The sequence below is a fragment of the Trichosurus vulpecula genome, chromosome 7, assembly GCF_011100635.1.
Source record: "Trichosurus vulpecula isolate mTriVul1 chromosome 7, mTriVul1.pri, whole genome shotgun sequence".
NCBI classification, from domain to species: Eukaryota; Metazoa; Chordata; class Mammalia; order Diprotodontia; family Phalangeridae; genus Trichosurus; species Trichosurus vulpecula.
In genome coordinates this window covers 46,197,609-46,214,577 of record NC_050579.1, presented here as the reverse complement: position 1 = coordinate 46,214,577, position 16,969 = coordinate 46,197,609, and the positions used below count along the sequence as shown (strand labels likewise).

Sequence of the window (16,969 nt, the reverse complement as noted above, 5' to 3'; positions counted from 1 at the left end):
ACAATTAAGTAAAAACCACTAATACAACAATCATGTCTGACAATATATACAATTTCTTGCCTTAGTAGTCCCTCACCTGCCCTCTATGAGCACAAGCAAACTATCATTTCCTTTTTGCCTTTTTTCTTTCCTTTTTTTAAATTATGAATTTAACAATATAAAGATGCTACCACTGACATTTTGTTGTAGCAAAGGACTGTCAACAAAGTGGATATCCATCGACTAAAGAATGGCTGGGCAAATTATGATATATGAATGCAATGGAATACTACAGCTCTAGAAGAAATGACAAATATAATGGATTCAGTGAAACCTCAGAAGATTTGTATGAATTGACACAAGGTGAAGTGAGCAGATCCAGAAGTACAGTTTCTACATTGAACACAATAATGTAAAAAAAAAAAGACTTTGAAAGACTTAGGAACTCTAATATATTTGATGATCTCTTATGACTTAAGAAGACTAATGATGAAGCATGCATGCTTCCCACATCTTGGCAGAGAGATGATAAACTAGAGGTGTGAATGAGACATACATTTTCAGAAATATCCAATGTGTCAGCTTGTTTAACTTGACTATATTTATTTAAAAGGAGAGTTTCTATTGGAGGAGTTGATGGGCAGTAACAGTGATACAAAAAGAAGAAAGAAAAGAGCGTCAACAAAACATTAAAATTTCACAGAAAAGATGAGAATTTCAGAAAGGGACACAAACAAGCAGTCCAGGGCTCTTACTATCATGTTAAATTTAATATAGAATAGTATGTAATAGAAATTTATTTTCTGAGGGGATGCCTATCATTTGGGAATTGGCTAAACAAGGTATGGTACATGAATGTGATGGGATATTTTTGTGCTGTAAGAAATGATGAAGAGGATGGATGGTTTCGTAAAAACTTGGGTAAAAGTTTTAAAAATAAACAAAAATGTAAATAATCTTAAAAAAAAACTTGGGAAGACTTGCACAAAACTATGTGGACTGAAGTGAGCAGAACCCAGAGAACAATTTATACTATAACAATATTGTAAAGAAAAACAACTTTGAAAGACTTGGGAACTCTAACCAATTCAATGCCCAGGCACTATTCCAGAGGACTTATGATGAAACATGCTACCACATACTGATAAAAAGATGATACTCAGAGGGTAGATTGAGACATTTTTTCCTGGACATGGCTAATACAGGAATTTGTTTTACTTGACTACACATGCTTGTAACAAGTTTTATTTTTCTTAATTGGAGGAGAAGAGAAAGGGAGGGAGGAGGAAGAAAGTTCAGATTGAAAATAAAATAAAATTTAATTTTATAAAAGAGAGAAGGAAGAGGGAAAGAGGGAAAGAAACAGTAAAAAGTTCCATTTCATATGTAATCTTCTTTTCTGTTCTTAGTATACTTAAATGTTTGTTAATGTTTAGGTTCACAATAAAAAGAGAAAAAAGATACAGTAGTGTCCCTCCAAATTATTTTGTATTTGCTTTCATGTGTGCATACTGTTTCCTCTATGGAATATAAGCATCTTAAGGACAAGGGCTTTTATTTTTGTCTTTGTATACTGATTAGAGGCAGCTAGGTAGGACAAAGGATAGAGCACTGGGCCTGAAGTCAGAAAGACCTGAATTCAAATTTGGTCTCAAATACTTATTAGCTGTGTGACCCTGGGCAAGTCACTTAACCTATCTGCTCAACTGTATAATGGGGATAATAATAGCACCTACATCCCAGGGTTGTTGTGAGGATCGAATGGGATGATATTTGTAAAGCACCTGACACATAGTAGGCACTCAATAAATGCTTGTTCTCCTTCCCTGGTTGCCTGGCACACAGCAGGTGCTTAATAGTTACTTGCTTGTTGATTGATTGATGTCATATCGAAATAGCCTGAGTTTCCTCATTCTTTTTTGCTTGTTTTGACAAGTAGGCTAGAAGACAGGGGTTGTGGGTAACCAAGGTAGCAAAAGCAAGAAAGATATTTAATAAGTGTGTGTGTGTGTGAGAGAGAGAGAGAGAGAGAGAGAGAGAGAGAGAGAGAGAGAGAAGGAGGAGGAGAATGAGGAGGAGGAGGAGGAGGAGGAGGAGGAGGAGAAGGAGAAGGAGAAGAAGAAGAAGAAGAAGAAGAAGAAGAAGAAGAAGAAGAAGAAGAAGAAGAAGAAGAAGAAGAAGAAGAAGAAGAAGAAGAAGAAGAAGAAGAAGGAGAAGGAGAAGGAGAAGGAGAAGGAGAAGGAGAAGGAGAAGGAGAAGGAGAAGGAGAAGGAGAAGGAGAAGGAGGAGAAGGAGAAGGAGAAGGAGAAGGAGAAGGAGAAGGAGAAGAAAGAGGAGGAGAAGGAGAAGAAAGAGGAGGAGGAGAAACAGAGAGAAAGGAGGGGGGGGGGGCTGCGGTTTCCTAGTCCTAGTTCAGATACTGAAACTGGACAAATTCAGAGACTAGAAAAATCACAACTCTCAACCTATTTCTTGATCTGTCAAATGGGATATCACCTGCTCTATGAGCTTTTCTGCGGATACAATAAAAATAATTATTGGATACCATAAAGCCCATATAAATGTAAGGAATTGCCGTCATTATTGGTTAACGTGGCTGGGGTGTGCAGTGTGAGAAGGCATATGGATAGTAGAGAGGCAGACTTCTCCCTGGTCTTTGTCACAAAAGTTATAGGCATGTCAGGAACACTGGAAAAAATGGGAAACACTCATCCAGTTTATTATCTACTTCTAAGGAGGACATCCCCTAACCCTTATCCCCACTCCTAAGTGAATTCCAGGGGGGAAATGACACTCTCCCACCCACCAGCTGGGTTCTTAACAATAATTTGGTGGATCAAGGATCTCATTAATGTGACAACACGCACGTCTCAAACTACTCTTGTCTTCTCATCCCATGTGACTGGTCCATGTCCTCTTACAGATCCTTCTCGGGAGGTCCACCCAGTGTACTGGCGGTGGAGATGGGTGGTGGCCTTCCTCCAAACTAGAGCCTGACAATGCATGAGCACAGGTTCTGTCCATCTGTGACTTTTACCTCTCCCTTTTTGACCAGCCCTTCTTTCCCAACGGTAATAATTATCCGTTTCACTGCCACAGTATTTTAATTTTCAAAGAGCTGTTATTTCTAATCTCATTTTATTCTAACAACATCCCCGAAAGTAGAGAAGACACTATTCTCTCCCCTTTACAGATGGGCAAAGCCACCTGGTGAGTGAACCTATGAGCAGAAGGGAGACTGGTGCACTCCCAGTCCTCTCTCCTTTAGCAACTAGCTGAGGACACTGAGGCTATAGGTTCAGAACCACAGGCTCTCCTGGAATTGGGCTGGCTGCAGGGTTTCCCCCAATCAGAACTTACTCCCTCTCCTCAGTCCCTCCCTCCCCCATTTGATGCCCTTCCCCACCCACAGTCTTCTTCTGGAAGAGAAAAAACAGAAAACTTTTCCCTAATACCTAAACTCCTTAGACTACTTTCTCTACCACCTTCCCTTCTCCTACAGCTCTCCTACCCTCCACGTTCCCTTGTTTGGAGGGAAAGTCCAAAATGGAGAAATGTCAAGCCCTCCCCTTGTGGGAGAAATTCCCAAATACCAATTCTTTAAAATCTATGTCTCTTTAACCCTGTCCTGATCCTGTGATTTCTTGCTGCGCCCCCTGCCCCTGGGACTCTCTCTCTGTTCCTAGGGTTCCCCTCCCCAGCTTGTCTCTGTCTGTCTTGCTGATTCCAGCAGTCTTTCTGGCTCCGCCTCTCCGTGTCTCTGTGTGCCTCATCTCCATCTATCTGGCCCTCTCTGTGGTTCTCTTCTGTGTGTCTCTCTGTCTCGATCTCGCTTCTTCTCTTCTTTACCCCTGGTGAGTCAGAAACAAAGGAGGGAGGGGGAAGCTGCACAGTAGGTCGGGCTCCGCGATTCGCCCTTTATTCTGAACTCACGACGTCAGCGGGGCCCGGGCGGGCAACTGTGGATGGAGCTGCCGGGAGCGGACTGGGTTGCCCAGAGCGAGCCGGGTCGGAGGAGAGAGCAGACCCCGAGCGGGCGTGTGTTTGTGCGTGCGCTGGGATCAGGATGGGAGGTGTGCGGGGGGCGGGATAGAGGGAGCCGAGGGGGGGCAGGCATGCGTGTGTGTGACAGTGTGAGTGCGAGGGAGGCTGGCCCTTAGTGTAACCGGAGCTACAAAGAAGGGAGACAGGGAGAGTCTAGAAGAGGGAGGAGGAGGAGGAGGAGGAGGAGGCGGAGGCGGCGCCGGGGCATCTCCAACACCCTCCCCCTTGGAACGAGCCACATCAAACCGGCCTCCGCCACTGGGACCCCGGGCCGGCCCCCCCACCCCCTCCCCTCTGCCCGAGCCCACCCGGGATGATGAAGAAGAACAATTCCGCCAAGAGGGTGAGTGTCTCTTGCTTCCTCTAATTCAGTTGACTTTCTCCTACCAGGACCCCCTCCATCTCCTTCCGGGGTTCCGGCCTGTTTTGGGGGGGCAGGGACCATGGGAGCACAGAGTCTTGTCCCCTTCCCCCCACCGCGCCCGCTCCCTTTCCCCCCCCCCCCCTTTGCCATCCCAGCCTGAAGATTTTACATTTCATTCAATCTATGGGATGCAGTTACCTCCCACGGATCCCTGAGCCTGTCACCCTAGTTGCTAGCAAGAACCTTCGGTGTTCGGGGGTGCTTTTTGCTGGGGGAAGGCTGGTCGAGATGGCTAGTACTTGCCTCAGCTTCTCCTCTACCCCCACCTCCTCTCCACTGGGAAACCAGCAGCAGTTTGCATCGTGCTCTGCGGTGGAGAGAGGAAAAAAAGACAATGAAAATAGAATAAAATGCCTTTAACCCCAGGCGCTTTGGAAAGGGGGAAATGGGGGCGGGGGCGGGAAAAGGGGGAAAGGAGGACAGGGGGAGAAAGAGGCACCAGTCCCCACTTTTTCACACCTCTCCCTCCCCAAGGCCTGAGCTCCCAGCCTCTGCATCACCCCTCCTGGGTCGTTTCAGCTGTTTATCTCAGGCTGAGAGAGGTCATGATGGGGAAGGGGACTGACTGCCAAGAGTGAGGACCCGCGGTAACCTCGCTGGCTGCCCCCAGTCTCTCCAATCCCTAGGGTGATCGAGAAGGCGGGGAGGGAGGCAGCTAGGGGAGAGTGGGAGAAAGAAGAAATTAACACTTAATAATGTGCTTCTTATCTTCCCCACCCCCCACCCCCTGCGGCAGGGGCCCCAGGATGGAAACCATCAGTCTGCACTGCCTGAAAAGGTCGGCTGGGTGCGGAAATTCTGTGGGAAAGGGATTTTTAGGGAGATCTGGAAAAACCGCTACGTGGTGTTGAAAGGGGACCAGCTCTACATCTCCGAGAAGGAGGTAGGATCCCCTTGCCTCCCACCACCCCAGCTCTCCTCTCCACATTCCCTCATTCTCTACATCAGCCTTTTACATCCCCTCACTTCTATCTCCCCACCCCCACCCCACCCCCATAAACCATTTTTAGTATTCCCAAAGCAAGTTGAGGGAGCAGACTGTCTATCCTCCACCACACCTTGTCCGATGACAAGGTTGCCCTTCGCTGAGAAATTGCCCTGAGTTGGGTGGCAGACGTTGAGTTTAAAGCCTAGTTGGTGGTTTTTCCTTTGCATACATTTTTCTGATAACAATGGTAATTTTATCCCAAGATTTAAAAAAAAACACCCTTCTGATAAATGGGGAGCCCTTCCCCCAATGTCCCCTGCTACCCCACCCCCAGTCCTGTCTGCAGCCTCCATCTGCAGACAGAATTGTTTCCTCTGCTGCTGCTAAAACATTCTGCTCAGTCCACCACCACCCCCCCAACCCCCAGCCCCTAGCCAACCTCCCTCCCTTTTCCTGTTTCTAGCGAGCCCATACATTGATCATATCAACAACTCAGCTGCACTGAATCATAAGGGAGATAGAATAATGCCACACATAGGGCCCAAGATCACTGGGATATGTGACAGTCAGTTCAACATGACCTGGGGTAGAGCTGTGGGGATTCTATTTGTTGCTATTCAATTTAACAAACATTTATTAAGTTCTTATTATGTGTCCATTATGCTCTTTTTCCCTCCCTCACCTCCCAGGAAAATAAAAGGGACAGAAAAAACTTCCAAGTCAATTGGGGACCAGAGGAAGGGTTGCTTATCCCAATTTTTGCCTCCCTGAAGGAGGAAACCACAGGGGGAAAATGCAACAACAGTCTTTGTCTTTTCCCCAGCCAGCTCCAGCTCTGTTGTTAAACTACAAACTTCAACTCATGTTGGGTTAGGATACCCAGGTCCTGGTCATAGACCATGGACACTATACTCCCTCTCCCTCTCCCCTACTCCCTGCTTTCTGTGTGTTTCCTTGGAGGGAAGAAAAGGACTTAGTATCTCAAACCAGAAAAAAAAAAAAGATGACTTACAGACAGAACTTAGCTTATAGAGTAATGAGAAATCTAAAATGACCCCCTGGCCAGAAGTCATTTCATCTCTCTTACTACCTCTGTGTCACACAGCTAGAAGCCTGCTCCTGGACTTTCCAGTCAAGATAGTGTGACTTCTTTTGCCTCCTCTCCTCCTTCCCTTGTCTCCCTACCCAGCACCGACTGGGGGGAGTCCTCCTTGAATTCTGACTTCCCAGGGCCCCCTGCTTTAAAGAACAGCATTTCTTATTCTGAAGATTGTGCTTGGCTAAATAAATCCTTTTATGGTATTCATATACATTCTGGTCAAGACTAGAGACTAAAGGCACAGGAGCAATCAAGGTTGTAGCAAAGTAGGAAAGACCTGGAAACCTTCTACCCTCAAAATTTCTTTTAAAGAGGGAAACTTCAATTGTCCAAATCAGTGTGGGGCCTAGGTCTTTATCTGAGTACTGGAGAAAGTCTGGGCCTGGAGGAGAGGAAGAAAGAAAAAAGAATCAAGTTGATTTGTTTTTAGGGAGTTTGACAGGAAAATATCCCTTCAATGTCACATAGACACATACATACAGTTCCTGCAGAGGATTTGCTCCACAGTTTTCTGGCTTTCCTGAACAAGTGTCAAAGTGTATCGTCTGTTTTCCCTGAACTTCATAATGGCAGGAAACGTCAGAGAACAGTCAGGGAGGACTTCCCACACGTCACATCACGAGGGGAAACACAAGTATGGTGAGGGGGAGGAGGGAATAGGAAGGAACAAAAAGAAACAGGGCATCCCTTTCTTGTCCATGTTTTAGCAAGGGAGTAGTCATGGGGAGGGTCAGGGTGACCCACCCCTGCCTGTAGGAGAGGAAGGTTGGAGTGGGGAGGCAGAGGGAGGGATGGAATGACCTCAGGCAGAGATGTCTGGTGTTCTATGAATCAGCAGCATCTAGCTAGTTATGGGAGAGGTTATCTAAAAGGAGGGATTCAAAGTGTGACTTTGCTCCTCCAACAGAAATGATTAGGGTAGGAGGAGGCATTAGGTGATCTGGGAAACAAATAGGTCAATTTCTTTCTCTTTTTGTGAGGCATTTTCTATGCAGAAATCAGCCTAAGTTTTAGGGGCCCGTAACAGGGCCCCAGATTTCATCTTGCCCATAGAGATGGATATGAAAGTTCCCATACTTCCCTCATAACTTCTCCCCAGCACCCCAACTGGTGATCATGCCCCCATCTCAGGCCAAAGCAGCCCTTTTCCCCAAAATATTTGAGCACCAACAGGACTGAGTCTTGAGGATTCAGAATAATAAATATGAGTTTAAAGGGAAAGTTAAGGGGTGGACATCCTAGTGAAATTTTAAGCTTTAATAGTTGTCAATAGACTTTCGTCTTAAAGTTAACTTAAAAATGCAGTAAGACTTTTGTGACACACTGCATATTGTATTTTAGCTCATTTGTAAGTTGTTTCATACAAGATTAACATATATAAAGTGCTATATAAATGCAAGTCATGGTGATGATAATGATGATGCAAGAATGTCTTTATCTTTATACCTACCACTCCTAGTGAATTTCCCATATTTGTCCTTCTCCTCCAATTCCCTTTCAGCCCTGGGACCACAGAAAAGACAGGCAACCCCAGGAGGGAAGGGACCCTCTAATGCCAAGAGAGAGTTTCTTTAGGGGTGATTTGAGTTCCCACAAGTGCCCTGCCCCAAAGCAGCCTGTCTGTGTTGTTGATAGGTTTTCCAGTTCCTAAGACTAAGGTCTCATTTTCCAGAAAGATCTAAGGGTCCTCAAGATAAGTGGTGCTGACCCTGCAGGAAGAGAAATCTCACTCAGGAAGACTTTGGAATAGCTAGAGCAAGGGGGTCAGGCCAGGTCTTTTTTTTAATAGACATCTATGCCTTTGTAGACCTGGGACATAGAGGCAAAAGAAGGGAAGAGGCAATTTCAAAAGATCAATAATTCTGTGGGTGGCTTTTAGAGATTTTTTTGATTAAAAAAAATAATAAAATGCAGGAAGGAAACCAAGGTCTAGACTCCCTGACCCTGACCCCTCAGAATGTTTGCTCTTAGACCACTTCTGTTTCTTACCTAGGATGCAGCTCAATTTCCCCTTTTACCTATAGCCTCTTCCAAGTTCTCAATTCTGATTATAGGTGAACCCACTCCCCTCTTCTGGGGAAAAAAGAACAAACCACCCACTCTTATGCCCTTTCCCTTACACACACCCATTGCCTTCCTCTCCATAATTTCTGGTCTCTGTTGATATTCTCAACTCTCGGAAAGGAGGGGGAAGAGAAGTGACACATCATTGTATGTCCCTGCCCCATGTTTCTGGGAATTGTTCTTGACTTAGGAGGGTCTGGCCACACCTCTACCAATGTGGCTTCAGAGTCTTTGGTTCCTTTCCTCTCTCCAAAAGTCTAAGGAGATAAGAAGAGAAGAGGTCTAAGAGACCCCAACCATGAAAAAAATCCAAGTAGATGTATACGCCAGATTGGAGCCGGGAGCGTGGAAGGATGAACTTTTTGTTACAGTGCTCAACACTATAAAGCAGTTCTTAGTTCCAAAGGATAGGTAGACGGTGAAGAATGGAGTTGGAGATAAGGGCTTAGGGACTGGTAGAGAAACCTGCATTTATCTGAGATGTTGCCAAGAGTTTTATTTGGAAGCAGGAGGAGGGGCAAAGTGCCCTCTAGGGTGCCAGGCTTGTAATTCTAAAACATATGTGACTCAGAATTCTGTATCTGAGTATGTGCATTTTGTTATCTCTGACCAGGGGACTCTGCTGTGCATGGGGCTGTGTCCCAGGGGACACTTGGCAGACATGTAGCTACATGTAGTTGTGTGTTTATCTACAACCAGGCCAGCACTAGGAGACACACGTGGAGATTGGTTTGTGTTTCTTTCATCCCAGCTATTTCTCTTCCAGAAACCATGGCCTGCTTATCCTCAAAATCACCCCTCACACCAGACCTCCCAACTAGTGGGGAAACAGTAACAGATGCCACCTTCTCCCCAACTATACACCCATTATAGATCCCTAACTGCCTCTAAAGCCCTTAAGCACAGGCACAATGAGTGGACTAATTCATTTGGGGAATTGACTAAGAGTGCTTCCTCTGTCTTCTGTCCTACTCTGACCCAAAGGAACTCAAGAGCTAGGTCTAGGTCTCCCAGCTTCAGAAGACAAAGGGGGATGCTCTGGGAAAGCATATGAGAAGATCCTAAGAAAAAGTTTTTTAAAATGAATGTGGGGAGAAAGGTTAAGGAAGTTTGATTTGTTGTGGTCAGAGAAGGCCAGGGGAATAAGGGTAGATTCTTAGAAGGAAACTGCATCAGGAAGGATTGAGATTAGATACAAGAGATAACTTCTCAGCAGTAAGGAACCTTTAGTTCTCCAAGTGGGTGCAAGGAGATTGTGAAGTGTTTTCTTTAGAAGAGTCTTGTGTCTCTAGAAGAGGTAGCTCGGGAAGAGCTGGAATAGAAGTTCATGGCAAGAAGTAAGGGTCTTGCTACCACTTCCTGGCCAATGATCTTGATTTAGCAAGTCATCTAACCTCTAAAGAGCTCAGTCTTCTTGTCTGTAACATAGGGCTAATAGTGTTTGCGATATCTCCTTCATTGTTGTTGTAAGGAAAACACTTTGGAGGCTGTAAAGTGTTGTGTTCGTGGTAGCTGTCATTGTCGTTAGGGGATCATATAGATTCAATGAGTCTAGGTTGAATTGACACAGGACCCTTAAGGGGGGCCTGGGCGCTTGAGAAGAGAGGAAGCATTTGTAGTTTTTAACTATACTGAGCAAACTTTGCAGTACAGAGAGTGAGTTTCTGTTGCTATGGCAATCTGGCTCCTGAAATACAAGAGGCAGATGATTGTCTTTATAAAAAGGAGTAGTAAAGGTGGGGGCTGAGACGGGGCAGAGCCAGGGGCACCCACAGTGAGTGTCACTATAGTGGGATGCTACAGGTGGATCCTCCTTAGCCTTAACCTCTTACCTCCTTCCTTTTAAGATCATGGACTAATTCATTTGGAGAACTGATTAAGATTATTTCTGCTGGCCTTTGACCTAATCAGACCCAAATGAACCCAAGAGCCAGTTCAAGGTCCCCCAGCTTCAGAAAACAGTACGGGACACTCTGGGAAAGGATATGAGAGGATCCTAAGAGAAAGTTTTAAAAAGGAACCTGGGGAGAAAGGTGAAGAGAGTTTGATCTGCGAGCTTCTAGAGATTCCAGAGGCTATCCCTGCCTTCTCCAAGCTAAGGGGATGAGTTTCGCCTCTTCAGCCATGTCCCCTACAGGACAAGGGAGAAGAGGAGAAGAGTGGGATTGAGAAAAGGGGATCTCTGCCCTGGTGGAAAAGAATAGGGGAGCAGGGTATTTGTGAACAAATCCTCCAGCTAGGAGTTAACAAATGAGCCCTCCCAATTCCTCCCCTCTCTGTGATACCTTCTCAGAGCCTCCTGGCATGCGACCATCCCAGACTTTGTTGTTTTTGTTTTTGTTTTCTCTCCCTGGGCTGGTTTGAACCAATGAATTAATAGGGGAAAGGGCCAAATAATTCTTATCTCCCCCCACACCAATTCACCCCGCCCCCGCCCCCCTAGATAAAAGATGAGAAAAATGTCCAGGAAGTATTTGACCTGAGCGACTATGAGAAATGCGAGGAGCTTCGGAAATCCAAGAGCCGGAGCAAGAAGAATCACAGCAAGTTTACCCTGGCACACTCCAAACAGCCTGGGAACATGGTATGTCGTCCCTACCGTCTTAGCCCCCTGGACGCTTATTGTACACAGCCGTGTTGAGAAGATCTCTCCCACACACATGCTCACTGTTTCTCTCAGTGACTTCTCTTACCTCCCAAGTCTAGAGTCCCCAGGCTCCCCGTCAACTTTGACCTTTTCTTGGAAAGTATTCATCTCTCAGTCTCCCCCAGTCCCTCAGGCTCTTCTCCTCTACCCACTGATACCCATCCTATTTTCTTAAATTTTCCCAGAAAAGAAAGCCCCTTTACTTCTCTTGGGAGTGAATGCTTACATTGTCCCTAAGAGGCAAGTTGTAGCCTAAGCCTATTTCCTTTTGTCTAAGTGAACACACAGCAGCTACTCCCATTTCCTGGAAAAAATGTCCCTTCATACATGTAAAGATTTTTTTTTTGCCTGTCCTTCACTGCCCCCACCACCAGCCTTCTCTTCTCCAGCCCCATAATCACCTGTGTCCCTCTCAATATTCTCTCCTTCACATCCATACCTCATTTGAGCTTAGGGGCCAGGACAGCAGAGCCCAAGACTCTATCCTATACAAAATGTTTTCCCCTTTCAATTCATGATCACTCCTAAGACAGAGTGCCCAATTGTGCAGTTTTGTAGAGGGGACATAGTAGCATCCCCAAAGAGGTGGTGTGGGTTTGTGGGGAGGGGAAGAGAAGGGATGACAGCAGAAATAGAATCTCCCTCCTGGAAAAGGTGGGGCCAAAACAGATAAGACATCTTAGTATTAAGTCTCCAAGGTACCCTCAGGGATAGGGGCATTAAGTGTAATCCCCAGGTTATAACAAAAATCTTCACCCCACCCCCACCCCCAACCAGGCACCCAACCTGATCTTCCTGGCAGTGAGTCCAGAGGAGAAGGAGTCTTGGATTAACGCCCTCAGTTCTGCCATCACTCGAGCCAAGAACCGAATCCTGGATGAGGTTGGTGAGGTTGGGATCAGTGTGGAGATGGGCAGGTCTAGCTAGTACCAAGAGGAAAACCGAATTAACTAACTGGCCCCATTGACCTGCTCCCCTCCAACTCCCTCTCTCTCTCAAACTCATGCTTACCTCCTCCTACCCCCTTCCCAGCTCTCTCTTGCCCAGGTCTTCTATTCCCATATTAGGATGTGAGGACCAGAGCTTAGGGGCCAGATTAGAGGTTCTTTCAAAACTAGGAGATCCTGAAATCCAAGGGATGTATTGTGGGACAGGTCATGGAATCTGTTCCCCAGTGCAGGTATTTTCAGGGAACTTGGGACAGAAGGAGGGAGGCTGTAAGGAACACGAGTCTTCTCATCCCCAGGTCACTGTTGAAGAGGACAGCTTCCTTGCCCATCCCACCCGTGACAGAGCAAAGATTCAGCACTCTCGACGTCCCCCAACCCGAGGACACCTAATGGCCGTGGTAAGTAGGAACATCAAAATTTCCATACTAGCTGGGACCCCTCTTCCATCCGGGTCAAGATTTATCTTATAAAAGGGCACCAGGGTACGTCTTTGTAGATGGGTGCGATAATCATCCTTGCCAGGCTGTGTCCATCATCGTAGAACATCTTAGTTTCCCCTAATGCTTTGTGGATCATTACCAAACCCTTCATTCAATAAATATTCAAATACTTAGCTTATACCACCTGCCTAGAAAGTGTTAGGTTGTAGGAAATGCAAAAAATTTTAATCCATAATACATAAAGTCCTTACCCTCAGGGAACACTGTCTAATTGAAAGATCAATGGATCATCAAGCGTTTATTAAACCCCTGCTAAGTGCTGGAAATGCAAAGACAAAAACAAAAGTCCAGGGACTCAAGAAACCTACATTTTATCAGGGGAGAAAGCCTGGTCACATATAAGTATAAATAAAATAAAGGAAATCTGCGGGGCCAGGCACTAGTAGCTAGAGTCAGCAGGGTTTGGAATCAAAATATAAGAGGCGATACCTGAACTGAGTTTTGAAGGAATGATTCTAAGAGGCAGAATTTGGTAAAGAGGAAGTGCATTCCAGATATGGAGGACAGAGGCCCAGAGATGAGAAATGAAATACTGTATATGAGAAATAGCCGAAGGCCAGTTTAACTAGACTAAAGAATGTCTGTAGGAAAATAATGGATAGGAAGCCTAGAAAGGTAGGTTGGAGCCAGATTGGGAAGGGCTTTGAATGCCAGGTTTACATATGATCCTAGCAGCAGGGATGTGACATGGTCAGTCTAGTACAGGGGTAGGGAATCTGAGGCTTTGAGGCCACATGTGGCCCTCTAGGTCCTCAAGTGCGGCCCTTTGACTGAATCCAAACTTCACAGAACAAATCCTTTTTTCAAGGCCTCAGGGCCAAAGGTTCCTCATCCCTGGTCTAGTACTTTAGGAACATGACTTTAGTATTAAGAAGGATTAGAGACAGAAGACCCCTGAGTCAAGGAAAGAGGAAAAATATGAAAATTTAAGTAACACTACAAGAATTAAAAAAAAAAACTACAAGAGATGTCATAAGGTAATATATGAGAAAACATCGACGAGGTGGCTTATCACCAGGTTGTTATTAGGCTCAAGTGAGACGGTGTATATCAAAGCACTCTATAAATGTGTCTCAATTAACATCTTCTTATGTTTGCTAACCCCCATATATATGTCCATGTTTCAGAGGGGTTCAGTATGCTGAACATTGCTGTTTTGTTTTGGGTGGTTGTTGTTGTTTTAAGGTCCCAGTATGAGGCTGGGGAGGTCAGGCTAGAAGAGGGAGCTGAAGTCATCTAGCTAGGAGGAGGAAGGGAATAAGCGTTTATACAGTACCCGTTGTGTGCCAGTCTAAAGTGCTAAGCACTTTTTACAAATGTGACCTCGTCTGGTCCTCGCAACAGCCCTTTGAGGTAGGTGTTATTATCATCCCCTTTACACAGTTGAGGAAACTGAGCTAAATAGAAGTTATGTGACTTTCACCAGGTTACCGAGCTACTAGAGGTCAGACTTGAACTCAAGTCTTCCTGACTCCAGGCCCATTACTCTATCCAGTATACCACTAGATGCCTCAGTAACCACTGCCCTCCCACTCCCACCCCCCAGAGGGATGTGGATGAGGAGATACAGAATATCTTCTCTGTATGGAACCTTATATTGGGTGCTTGGGGCAAAGAGAAGCAACACGTGCCTCCTTCCACACAAAAAAATCCTTATATCCATTCAAATAATCAAGTGTAAATTATCATCATACAATTTGGAAAGAACTTTGAAGGCAGAGACTGCTTCCTCCCTGTCTTTAATTCCCTAGCACAAAATAGGCACCTAATAAATACTTGCTGCCTAGAATTGAATTGGAGGAAGCATCAGCCAGGGAGGAGGAATGTTTGCCTGGGTAGTCATTCCCAACATCTCTATTCATGACTATGATCATTGTACTTCCTGATGCAGGCCTCAACCTCTACCTCTGATGGAATGTTGACCCTGGACCTGATCCAAGAGGAGGACCCCTCCCCTGAGGATCCCACTTCTTGTGCTGAGAGCTTCCGTGTTGACCTGGACAAGTCGATGGCTCAGCTGGCAGAAGGCCGGCGACGGGCAGACTCAGACAGAATCCATACCCCCTTGGGCCGTAGCTTTCCCCGGCCCTGGGAGAAGCCAGAGAAGGGGGCCCCTTACACTCCCCAGGCTCCCAAGAAGCAGACACCCTCAGAGAAAGGCCGATGTGCTTCCTTGGAAGAAATCTTGTCTCAACGGGATGCTGCCCCAGCCCATGGCCTGCTACAGCCTGAGGAGCACTCTACCCCAACCCCACCTCACCCTGGACAGCTGTCTCGGATCCAGGACCTGGTAGCAAGGAAACTGGAGAAGACTCAGGAGCTGCTGGCGGAGGTGCAGGGGCTGGGGGATGGGAAGCGAAAAGCCAGGGACCCTCCACGTTCTCCCCCTGACTCTGAGTCTGAACAGCTGCTGCTGGAGACAGAGCGACTACTTGGGGAGGCATCATCCAACTGGAGCCAGGCAAAGAGAGTACTGCAGGAGGTGAGGGAGCTGAGGGACCTGTACAGACAGATGGACCTTCAGACCCCAGACTCCCAACTCAGACATACTCCTCAGCACAGCCAGTACCGGAAAAGCCTGATGTGAGGGGGCAAGAAAGAGAGACCTGGGACATGTTGGGGGGAGGGATGGGCAGATATTGGGATAGGGGCTGTTTTGTTTTATTTTGTTTTTTAATTTACCACAATCCAAAAAGAAAAAAAAAACAACTCATGGCTCCTGCTGGTGCCTAATCCTCCCTTGTTCCCTCCTCCTTTCCCTCTGGAGCCATAGACTGGACTCAGATTTGAGGGAGAGGTATTCCCTACTGAATGGTGGAGAGAAGAGATGTTGGAGGCTATCTGACCCTAGTACTAGATGTGGGGAGGAGAAATAAGAATTAGACTCTCTGCAGTCCCCTGCCCCAACACAGAGGCTATGTGCTTATAGTTCAAATCCTACTTTGATGAGGGCAGAGGGAATAATCATTTTATGCTGCCACCCAGGGTTGCTCTCGGAAGGGTGACATGTAAGCCAGAAAGTCCAGACTCTAGGGAGGTGGGTTCCACTTTCAGCCCTTGGTATCAGGAAAGAGAAGAGGGCTTAGAGAGGGGACAGAAGGATAGTCTGTAGAATCCAAACCGCAATCAGACATTATCTTTCTAACATCAAGCCCTCATTGCTATTTGAGCTCCCTCTCTTTTTCTTTTATTTCTTATTTTGGTGTTTACTTCCCCCCCCACCCCAAAATGAGTTTAAAGACATGATGCTTACTTATGGTGTAACCATGAAGAGATGGTAGCATTCTCTTTGCTTCTTCAGAGGGTGGGGCTTCTCTAGTAGAGGAACGAGGCACAGCTGACCCCAAGGGAGAACTGATCTAAGAATGAAACTTGGTTGTGGAGCATGCTGGGTAAGAAAGAGGGGAAAAACCAAACACATGTTCATGTTCCTCTTTTAGCCAAGCCAGAATTTTCTGAGTCCTTCCCCCTACTCTGACTGCCCCCAAGACTGCCTGTCCTGTCTCTGAAAGAGAATCACTACCAGGGAAGGAGCTCATGTGTATATGCTTGCTCGAGCACGCGCACGCGCACTCGCACAGACACACACACACACACACACACACCACTTAAATCAGACCTCTTTGGTCTATCAACAGGTGCCAGGCTTCCATGCATTTTTGTTTATGAGAGATCTTATACAATTTAGACTTCAAGTTGTTTGCTTCTTGTCTACATACACACACCACTTAAATCAGACCTCTTTGGTCCATCAACAGGTGCCAGGCTTCCATGCATTTTTGTTTATGAGAGGTCTTATACAATTTAGACTTCAAGTTGTTTGCTTCTTGTCGTCTGCCATTTGCAACAATAATGAGAGGAGAGAAAAGAAATGTCAGTGATTTCAAGAAGGAGAGACAGAGACAGAGCTTAAAACTGGCTCTTTCTGGAAGACAGAGAGAGAGAGAGAGAGAGAGAGACCTGCACTATTAGCCTCTTGGTTCTATTCCCCAGGGTGTCTTTCAACCCTTCAATCTAGGATTTAGGGGACAGGAATGTTTGTGTGTGGGAAAATGGAATTTTCTGAGAGGACATGACCGACAAGACAAACCAAACAGAAAGATCCATTCCCATTTCAACAGTCTCCCTCTCACTCCCCAATTTATCTGAAGATGAGGCAGAAAAGTAGTACTTGGAGGAACACAAACCTTTGCCTCACAAACCCAAGGCTGGCACTTAAGATCATTCCATTTCTCCTCCTGATGTCACCTCCTGCCAAGCCAGTCAGGAAGATAACCCTCCTACCTCCACCAACCAAATCTTTCATCTCTCCACTTCTTCATAGTCAGGAAATT

At 46.0% G+C, this 16,969-nt stretch overlaps 1 protein-coding gene across 1 annotated transcript; it reads left to right on the top strand.

Annotated features, from left to right (window-relative positions):
- Positions 1-3,733: 3,733 nt before the first annotated feature.
- On the top strand, positions 3,734-16,216 carry PLEKHO1 (pleckstrin homology domain containing O1). The gene is made up of 6 exons (XM_036769242.1): positions 3,734-4,366; positions 5,184-5,330; positions 10,982-11,122; positions 11,963-12,067; positions 12,432-12,533; positions 14,527-16,216. Exons 1-6 carry the CDS (start codon positions 4,337-4,339, stop codon positions 15,220-15,222), a joined length of 1,221 nt encoding a protein of 406 aa, XP_036625137.1. The 5' UTR covers positions 3,734-4,336; the 3' UTR covers positions 15,223-16,216.
- The last annotated feature ends 753 nt before the right edge of the window (positions 16,217-16,969 follow it).